The sequence below is a fragment of the Scyliorhinus canicula genome, chromosome 4, assembly GCF_902713615.1.
Source record: "Scyliorhinus canicula chromosome 4, sScyCan1.1, whole genome shotgun sequence".
Classification (NCBI taxonomy): Eukaryota; Metazoa; Chordata; class Chondrichthyes; order Carcharhiniformes; family Scyliorhinidae; genus Scyliorhinus; species Scyliorhinus canicula.
Genome location: NC_052149.1, coordinates 7,139,048 through 7,149,469, shown reverse-complemented (window position 1 = coordinate 7,149,469; position 10,422 = coordinate 7,139,048). Strand labels below are relative to the sequence as shown.

The 10,422-nt window shown below is 44.9% G+C and overlaps 1 protein-coding gene across 1 annotated transcript in view; it reads right to left on the bottom strand.

The window, feature by feature from the left end:
- Positions 1 to 282: 282 nt before the first annotated feature.
- Positions 283 to 10,422, bottom strand: part of LOC119964332 (di-N-acetylchitobiase-like) — a 28,827-nt gene continuing 18,687 nt past the window's right edge. The window contains exons 3-7 of the mRNA XM_038793652.1: positions 9,123 to 9,331; positions 4,705 to 4,876; positions 4,524 to 4,621; positions 3,203 to 3,364; positions 283 to 579 (exon numbers count right to left, since the gene is read on the bottom strand). Coding sequence (XP_038649580.1) covers positions 367 to 579; positions 3,203 to 3,364; positions 4,524 to 4,621; positions 4,705 to 4,876; positions 9,123 to 9,331 — 854 coding nt within the window. The 3' untranslated portion in view covers positions 283 to 366. The remainder of the gene's footprint in view (positions 580 to 3,202; positions 3,365 to 4,523; positions 4,622 to 4,704; positions 4,877 to 9,122; positions 9,332 to 10,422) is intronic.

The window sequence follows — 10,422 nt, the reverse complement described above, 5'->3', positions numbered from 1 at the left end:
TGATGAAGCCATGCTGACTCAGTCCTATTTTATCATGCACTTCCAAGTACTCCGCGATCTCATCTTTAATAATGGGCTCAATGGGTGCAAATGCCTAATTTGCAAGGTGCCGCTGGTGCTGGATATGTAGCTCGCAGGTGTCACCAGTGGTGGATCAGAGTAGTGCAGTGGGATTGGCGGCCATCCCGTTTTTCGGCTGTCGCTCGATTCTCAACTGGATCGGGAAACCCACTTTTGGGGGGCGGACAAAAGAGAAGCCACTCCTTGAAATCTGTTCATTATATCTGCATTAGTTTAATTATTACTGTGGATTTTACCTCATTTTCTGAAACATTTTCCAGCACAACAAATCGCATTATATGTAGATTAAACATTCCAAACATTCCATTTTCTTCTGATTGGGCACAGAGCATTCCACATGTCTTCAGTTTGCATTGCTGCTGTTGGATTAACGCTGTAGTTTAAGAAATTTCCAAACCACACACCTAGACCACGGAGTTTCAACTTCTTCACGATCGTTGCCTTCAGTGAAAGGCTCTCTGGGTCATCATACCAGACCTCGTGGTATTTATCAGTAAGCTGCCAAAAAAGTCAAAGGCGTTACATCGAGAGGTGACACTTTTGGATCAATGTAACATTTTGGACATCGCAAAAAGCATTATTTAAACAACAATTCATTCCTACTTGTATTAAAGTATACAATTGGATGGAATTTGTGTTCATAACGTCTTGAGTATTGACCCAGTGCCGTAACTACTTGAATAACTAGTACAGAGATTTCCTTTTTAATGTTAAAGTTTTCCATGGCTTTCCTTTCAAAATCAGCACAGAACTAGATAGGGTAGAGACAGGGAGGATGTTCCCGATGGAAGGCCAGCTCAGAACCAGGGGTTACCAGGGATTACAGTCTCAGGACATAGGAAAAACCATTTAGCCGTGAGATGAGTTCAAAAAGTGTTCAGCAAGGGAAGATGGTGGGGTTGAACTGTTTATACTTCAATGCAAGGAGCGTTACAAACAAGGTAGATGAGTTAAGGGCACAGGTAGACACATGGCAACAGGATGTCATTGCTAGAGCGGAAATCTGGCTAAAGGAGAAGCAAATGTGGCAGCTCAATGTCCCTGGATGCAATGTTTTCAGGCACGATGGAGTGGGATACAAAAAAGGATGGGGAGCAGCACTAATTGTTAAAGAATCAACTCCAGTTGTGAGAATGAATCATATACGGGTCAACAACAAAGCATTATGGGTTATAAATAGAAACAAAATAGAGGCAGCCACAGTCTCACAACTGGGAATATACTACAGACTACCAAAGAGTGAAAGGGAGATAGAAGAGCAAATATGGAGGCACATTTATGCCTGTAAGAACAAAAGGGAACAATAGTAGGAGACTTTAACTATCCCAATATAAATTGGGATTCAAGTAATATAAGGGGAGCTGAGGGAGAAAATCTCATGCAGTGTGTCCAGGAAAATGTTTTCAACCAATTAGTGACAAACTCAACAAGAGGAGATGCAATTCTAAACGAAGTCTTGGGGAACGAAGAAGGGTTGAAGTGATAGTTGGCGAACATATTGCGCATATTTTTCCATTTAAGTGACAATTTAGCATGGCCAATCCACCTAGCCTGCACATCTTTCGGGTTGTGGGGGCGAAACCCACGCAGACACGGGGAGAATGTGCAAACTCCACAGACAGTGACCCAGAGCCAGGATCGAACCTGGGACCTCGGCGCCGTGAGGCAACAGGGCTAACCCACTGCGCCACCGTGCTGCCCCTCACTTGCACATCCCTAATGGGCAGGATCAATTAGATGATAATGTCCGTCTTAGAGGCTAATGGAACCTCACTGGCAGGCCTTGGGGTCCAGCACATAAGCAAGGCCAAAGCCTCTCGATGCCACAAACCCAAGCATTGAGCCTTGAACCCTGAGTGTTCACCCCATTCCCTGAGTTTGAATGTGTGGGCAACTGACATTATTAAGGGTTAACGTTTGGTGGCCAATCAGTTTGATGACTTGAATGTTTGAGGGCACAGTTCCTTTCTACTTAAAGGATAGGCAAAGTTAATATTCGCCATTCTTACTCAGGCTGCATCATTCAGACTTCACGTGCGTGTGTCATGTCTCCACAGAGTTTTGGAGAACCCCTGGACCCCCCTCCCCCCACCTGCACCCCTACCCAGGGTGGGCACCGTTTTGTATTTTCTTTCTGGGTCTCATCCACCCAGCTCATTAGGCCTGCCTCCTTGACTCGCATCACTCCCCACCCCATGTGGCCTGCAGCCGCCCCATGCCCCCAAGCCACAGTCAGCGGACTGACTCAGTCCTCTAAGAACTTTAAAACAGCACAGACAGCAGACCTTAGGGCCACCCACACTATCCACAACCCCATTGCGGTGTCCACCGACCCTCACCACTATCCAACAGCCCCCTAGAACCCCCCCCCCCCCCCCCCCCCCCCCCACTCCCCCCGGAGCTGTCCAGCGGCTTCTGGCCTCTTGGGCTCCCTTTTTTTTTAAACGTAACAATTCGTACCAATGTGGCGTCACATCTGGGGGATGGGATGATTCAGTGAAGGTTTAAGATGTGACGTAAACCACGCCAAATACATTACAATGCCCCTTCCTGGGGGTGAATCTGATCATGTCATCGGGGAGAGCCGAGAAGGTCTTGATCCAAAATCTCGTCGACACAAATTCCATTTTTGGCCTCTCGCGTGATTTTGTGAACATGGCAAGATTTGCGTCCACAGACCGCTAGTTCCCGCCTCATGTCTTTAAAAACTGAATTGGTTTGGGTCCTTTTCTTATCAACTCCCATTTTCTTGTCGATTCTCCCATTGCAGACATTTTCCACTGTACAAACTTAAAACTTGAGCTTTGCTGAATCCGAGATGTCATGATATGCAGACACACATATAATGATATACAGGCAAGCACAGACAAGCAGCTAATGGACACAGAGAACAGGACATGACCAATAAGCAGGCAGGACACTCAGAGGTGGGATCTGACTATAAAAGACACGAGGCATTGACACTCCGCCTCTTTCCACTGATGAACATCTCGAGAGTCAGTCAAGGGTGTTGTTACAATCTCACACCTCCACCATGTGGCTAAGAGCTAGCCTGGTTCAGTCACACAGAGTAGCCACACTTAAGTTAGCAGAGAGTCGAACTCACAGAGAACTGTCCTACCTTGTAGACATAATATGGCGATTTGTAATTATCGTCCCAGTATCTGCCGGTAAATGATTTGGGTAACTCCTGCATGATGTCTTTGTATGGTTTTGTCGTTGATATGTGAAAGGCACAAACACCTTCTTTGTGTGAATCCTCTTCTAATTGGCATCTACCAGGCTGTAAAAGAGAAGAAAGATGAGAAAATAGGGCTCGTGAATTCTGTGAAAATCAAAGTTGTATTAGCCGCCTGACTGATCTTCACATGCACTGGCCGTGACACAAAGGCGTCAATTGAAAATGTCACATCTGAGATTGTCCGATTTTTGTCAGGTAAAAGCATAACGAGTTATTGAATCAAGGCCGGTATTAGATCATTCATCTAACTGATTGGTAGAACAGACACAATGGACCGAGTGGCCTGCTCCAGGTTGTTCTTTGGGAAAGATTTAAGAAACATGTGGTTTACAATCTGGAATCTGGAATAAGGGAATGTCTCAGTGAAATAATGTAAAAATCAATGGACTGGTGGCACAGCGTTGAGCACTGCTGCCTCACAGCTCCAGGGACCCGGGTTCCGTACAGGGGCTGGTTTAGCACAGTAGGCTAGGACAGCTGGCTTGTAATACAGAACAAGACCAGCAGCGCGGGTTCAATTCCTGTTCCAACCCTTCCCCTCCCCCACCCCTGGAACAGGTGCTGGAATGTCGCGACTAGGGGCTTTTCACAGTAACTTCATTGCAGCCTACTTGTGACAATAAGCGATTATTATCAATTCTGGCCTCGGGTGACTGTGTGGCGTTTACACTTTATCCCCGTGTCTGCGTAGGTTTCCTCCCACAGTCTAAAGATGTGCAGGTTAGGTGGATTGGCCATGATAAAATTGCCCTCGGTGTCTATAAAAGGTTAGGTGGGGTTACTGGGTTACAGGGATAGGGTGGAGGCGTGGGCTTAAGTAGGATACTCTTTACGAGGGCCGGTGCTGACTGGATGGGCCAAATGACCTTCTTCCGCACTGTAAATTCTATGTGGTGTGAGCATCACTGACAAGGCCAGCATTTGTTGCCTATCCCTAATTCATTCCTTGAACTGTGTGACGTGCTGGGCCACTTCAGAGAGCAATTAAGCTTTTGCTTCCAAATGATATTGAATTTAGATTCTACCAGCTACCTGGGTGGGACTTGGTTCCCGGCCCCTAGAACATTAGCCTCTGGGTCACTGGCTCAGTGATATTAACATTGAGCTACCTTCTCCCAATTAACATGCCCGGAGAATGGATTTCAGATGATCTCATTCACTCCCATTCTGTGTGCAATGCAAATTATTCATTTGTCCTTACCTCATAGAAATGCTTGCAACGGTAGTCGCTACCATACCATGGAACTCCCATTACCAGCTTTCTGGAATCAATACCCAGATTAATATAAGCAGAAAGACCTAAATGGACAAAAATATGACCATTTTAGGCTAATATTTATAAAGGCCGGACACACTTAACCAAAATGTTTTGTTGGTCATACCTGAATAAGTATAGTCATAGGGAGCATTTGCTTTTGCAAAACACTCATCGCCCATTTCACTCTGCATTTGAATGGACATCACAAATAAGAAGTCACAGGATCTTGCAATTGGCACATAGTCATAACATGGGCCATCACCGCAATGAGGAGACCAGGGCACATTTATTGAAACCTGATGGCCAGAATATAATAAAATGTTAATTTAATCTCAAACCACATCTTGACTGTAACTGATATTCATAACAGTTCAATGTACAGGCAACTGTTTGCAGCCTGTAATTGTCTGTAATTGTCTTCCTGCAGAATCATTCATTCAGGTTCTCCGCAGCTTTGGAAATACAGCAGTTTTACAGTTTTCCTTCCTTCACAGCAAGCTTGTGGCTGTGGCTTGTATCTTGTAGCTGGTGTAGCTATTTAGATGGCTGGACGAGTTCAGTTCCAGGTCAATGGTAGCGCAAAGAGTGATGATAGAGGGGGATTCAACAATAGTAATGTAATTAAATATCAAGGGGAGATGTTTGGATTATTCTTGTTGGAGATACGCGTTGCCGGAAAGTTGTGTGTGTGAATATTACTGCTACTTGTCCACCCCAAGCCTGAATATTGTCCAGGTCTTGCTGTAGAAGCACACAGACAGCTTCAGCATCTGAGGAGTCTCAAATGGTGACTGTGCAAGCTTCAGCAAACCTTCCCAAATCTGACCTTCTAATTGAGGGATGGTTATTGACGAAGCAGCTGAAGATGGTTGGGCTTAGATCAGAACCCCGAGGAACTCCTGCAGTGATGTACTGGAGCTGAAATAACCGATCCAGTCACCGCAACCATTGTGTTCGGCATCACTCCAGCCATTTGGGGGCGGCACGGTGGCACAGTGGTCAGCACTGCTGCCTCACAGCGCCAGGGACCAGGACTCGATTCAACCTTGGGTGACTCTGTGTGAAGTTTGCATTTTTTTCCCCGTATCTGCATAGGTTGCCTCCTGGTGTGCAGGGAAGGTGGATTGGTGACGCTAAATTGCCCCTGAGTGTCCTAAAGAGTCGGTAGGGTTACTGGGTTACAGGGATAGCGTAGAGGCGTGTGCTTATGTGGGGTGCTCTTTCAAATGGCCGGTGCAGACTCAATGGGCTGATTGGCCTACCTTTGCACTGTAGGACTTCGCATTGGAGTCTTTTCCACTGATTCCTTTTGACTCCATTTTTGACACCACGCTTTTGATATATTTCATACCAATACAAGCTGGCATTACCAGCAACGCGCCAATCCTTTCGAAAAGATATAATTATGCTTCTGCTTGTGGCCCACTGAGCCTCATTTATTCCACGACATGAGTCACAATATCTCTTTGAAATCTATCCCATTTTGCAGAGCGATAGGTCCGCTCAGTGGAGGGTGCTGTCAGTGTGAAGACGAGACTTTGTCTCCATTGAATAGGAGCTGGTTTAGCTCACTCAGCTAAACCGCTGGCTTTTAAAGCAGGGCCAAGCAGGCCAGCAGCACGGTTCGATTCCCGTACCAGCCTCCCCGGACAGGTGCCGGAATATAGCGACAAGGGGTTTTTCACAATAACTTCACTGAAGCCTTCTCGTGACAATAAGCAATTTTCTTTTCATTGTATGATGGTCATTCCGACCAAGACGGTTTAGTTGGAAGTCTCTGCAACAGGTGATTCGGAGAGGATGAGATTAAATATATTTTTTCCTCTTGTTGGATCCCTCATGGCATGCCACAGGCCCAGGCTTGGAGCTATGTCCTTTTGGACGTGGCCAGTTAGGACAATGGTGATGCTACTAAGCAACTCGTGGAGATGGACATTGAAGTCCTCCACCCAGAGTGCATTCTGTAACTTTACCATCCTCAGTGCTTGCTCCAAGTGGCATTCAATATGGAGGAGCACAGGTTCATTAATGAGTGGTTGCGGGTGGGTTTGCGAGGCATGTATGTACTCTTAATAGGCAGAAGGTTTCCTTGCCCATATTTGACTTCACCCATCAGAGTCCATGGGCTCCAGTGTCAATGTTGAAAACGTTCAGGGAAACCGCAACCTGTCTGTATACTACCGTGCCACCACCTCTGGTGGGAATGTCTTGCTGCTGCAATAAGACAAATCCAGGGATGGTGGTGTCTAGGATATTGTCCGTAAGGTATGACTGTGTGAGCATGACCATGGGTATTGTGTGACTCATCTGTGAGACAAATCTCTCAATTGTGGCACAAGCCCCCATATCTCAGTAAGTAGGACATTGGAGGGTCAACAGGGCTGGACTTGGCAATGTCGTTTCCGGTGCCTAGGTTGAAGCCAGTCTGGTTCCATTCCTTTGTCTAGACTTTGGTGCAGCATGGCAGCACAGTGGGTAGCACTGTTGCTTCACCGCACCAGGGTCCCAGGTTCAATTCCCGGTTTGGGTCACTGTCTGCGCGGAGTCTACACGTTCTCCCCGTGTCTGCGTGGGTTTCCTCCGGGTGCTCCAGTTTCCTCCCACAAGTCCCGAAAGATGTGCTGTTAGTCATTTGGAAATTCTGAATTGTCCCTCAGTGTACCTGAACAGGTGCCGGAATGTGGCGACTCGGGGCTTTTCACAGTAACTTCAGCGCACTGTTAATGTAAGCCTACTTGTGACAATAAAGATTATTAAATTAAATTGTAGCAGTTATGATAAAATTGTGTAGCTTGCTAAACTATTTCAGAGGCAGTACTGAGTTAACCATTGTGGGCAACACGGGGGGGGGGGGGGTAGCACAGTGGTTAGCACAATTGTTTCATAGCTCAAGGGTCCCTGGTTCGAATCCCGGCTTGGGTGACTGTGCGGAGTCTGCACTTTCTCCCCGTGTGTGCGTGGGTTTCTTCCAGATGCTCCGGTTTCCTCCCACAGTTCAAAGATGGCAAGTTAGGTGAATTGGCCATGCTAAATTGCCCTTAGTTTCCAAAATTTCCCTTGGAGTTGGATGAGGTTACTGGGATATGGGGATAGGGTGGAGGTGTGGGCTTGGGTAGGGCGTTCTTTCAAAGAGCCGGTGCGGACTCGATGGGTCAAATGGCCTCCTCCTCCTTCTGCACTGTAAATTCTATGACAGCTGTAGGAACAACCAGATAAGGATGCCTGATTTCCTTCACTAAAAGGCATCAGTGAAACAGATGGACCAGTGAATCAAGGCATTGTCACTGTTTCCAAGACCAGCTTTTGTTTAAATTGTGGATTGAGTAATGGAATAAAATTGCAATCGTGGTCTTAGAACATAAGAACTTAAGAACTAGGAGCAGGAGTAGGCCATCTGGCCCCTCGAGCCTGCTCCGCCATTCAATGAGATCATGGCTGATCTTTTGTGGACTCAGCTCTACTTTCCGGCCCGAACACCATAACCCTTAATCCCTTTATACTTCAAAAAACTATCTATCTTTACCTTAAAAACATTTAATGAAGGAGCCTCAACTGCTTCACTGGGCAAGGAATTCCATAGATTCACAACCCTTTGGGTGAAGAAGTTCCTCCTAAACTCAGTCCTAAATCTACTTCCCCTTGTGTTGAGGCTATGTCCCCTAGTTCTGCTTTCACCCGCCAGTGGAAACAACCTGCCCGCATCTATCCTATCTATTCCCTTCATAATTTTAAATGTTTCTATGTGATCCCCCCTCATCCTTCTAAATTCCAACGAGTACAGTTCCAGTCTACTCAACCTCTCCTCGTAATCTAACCCCTTTTTTAAATTTTAATACCAAATTATTCTTTTTTTAAATTCGACACTGGTTAAAAAGCACCAGGTATACATAAACACTTCCATATGTACACTTGCCAAAGTATTATGTACACAAACCAGTAGAAACATATTAAAAATTATGATAAATCCAAACCACAGTTCTGTTGCAACACTTTAAGATATTGTCTTCTAACAGTGCAGTGCAAACAAAATAAAGTTAGATTATTACTAAATATCACTAAAAAAGGTGTGATATTTAATAGCTAAAAGTTTAATTAGTATGTCATCAGAAAACAGTAATTAACAACTGCATCAGAAAGCAATTGACCAGGATCAAGAATATTTTCGATAAATACTCATGATCTGAGGTAGGTTACAAAAAAGAATAGAAAATGTTTGTACAGTAAAACTTTGATTAGGTCCAGTTACAGACTCGAAGCACAGTCGTGTAACAACAAAGACCGGATTGAAACATCACAAGAGCTTCATACATGTGCCACTTTGGCGGGATTCAAAATGTTCCAGAACATTAACCTGGTCCTCTGGATTACTCGTCTGGTGATATGACCACAATGCCAACACCTCCCCCAGATGATGCATTAACAGTAGTTAGAAATCAGCATTTCAATTTATTGATCCAGAAATATAGCCAGACACTTTAAAAATTAATTACAGTGAGCACCACATTGCTTGTTTGCATTTTTAAATATAAAATGTTTTTTTACCTGCGATCCAGGTATTGCACGGTGGAACACTTCTGCGGTTTCATTCACCAGCTGAGTCATTGCCCCATATTCCAGAGTTCCAGGTGTAATCTTTTGCCACTGTTCCAAATAGATGCCGTCGAAAAACGATGCTCTGGCAATATCCACTTGCTGTCTGATCCATGTGTTTGTCGTATCATGATTTCTCAATGCATTAGATGGTATATTTCCTGGTAAATGGTGAAGAAACAACAGCTCACCTCTTGTACATCAGTTACACATGGTGTCTCAGTGTGTTTGAGGGAACAGAACTGCCAACATCCAGTAGAACAGTGAGATGTAGGTTGATCTTGTATTTACATTGATCACTCCACATCCTCAGCATATCATTAAGCCCTTTGTGGCGTATTAATTATTTCTGAAGTGTAAGCACTCTTGTTTCTGAGGCAGATATGATCACTAATCCCGACCCACCAAGGTCCCGATGAAGGGATGCAGAAAGCGGGAATCTATGGACAGTTAACTTAACGACTGACATAGGAAAAATGTTAGAAGCCACTATACAAGATGTATTGAAGAGTTCTTGGTAAAATTCAGGGTGATCAGACAGATTCAATAATGTTTTGTGAAAGCGAAGTCATGTCTAACCAATTTATTGGAATTATTTGAAGAAGTAGCACATCCTGTGGTTAAAGGGCATCCAGTGGCTATGTACTTTGATTTCCAGAAGGCATTTGATAATGTGCCTGTCAAAGTTTGCTGGAAGATATAAAAGCTCATCGTGGGGGGGGAGGGGGTTAGATGTTGGCATGGATTGAAGACTGCCCAGCTGAAAGGAAACAGAGGGTAGGCATAAATGTGTCTTTTTCTGGTTGGCAAAGTTGTTATGAGTGATCAGTGCTGTAGCCTCAGCCGTTCGTATTTAGGTAAATGACTTGGATGGAGACCTTGAAGATCTCGGAGCGAAATTTGCTGATGGCACAAAGATAGGTGTGATAGTTAGATGTGAAGACGACACAAAGAGGCTACAAAGTGATCGAGTTAGATTAAGTGAGTGGGCAAAGACTTGGAAAACGAAGCACAATGGAAGAAAGTGGGAAATTGTCCATTTGGCAGCGGGAAAATAGCATAATATCTACATGGTGAGAGATTACAAAGCTCTGAGTTGCTGAGGCATCTCGGGGTCCTAGTATTTAATCGCAAAAGACTAATAGCACGCAAGTACAGCAACTAATTAGGAATTGTCCCATTTGTCACAAGGGAAAGTGAATATAAAAGTGGGGAGGTTGTGCTTTTCTTATTCAGTCATTGGAGAGACCCT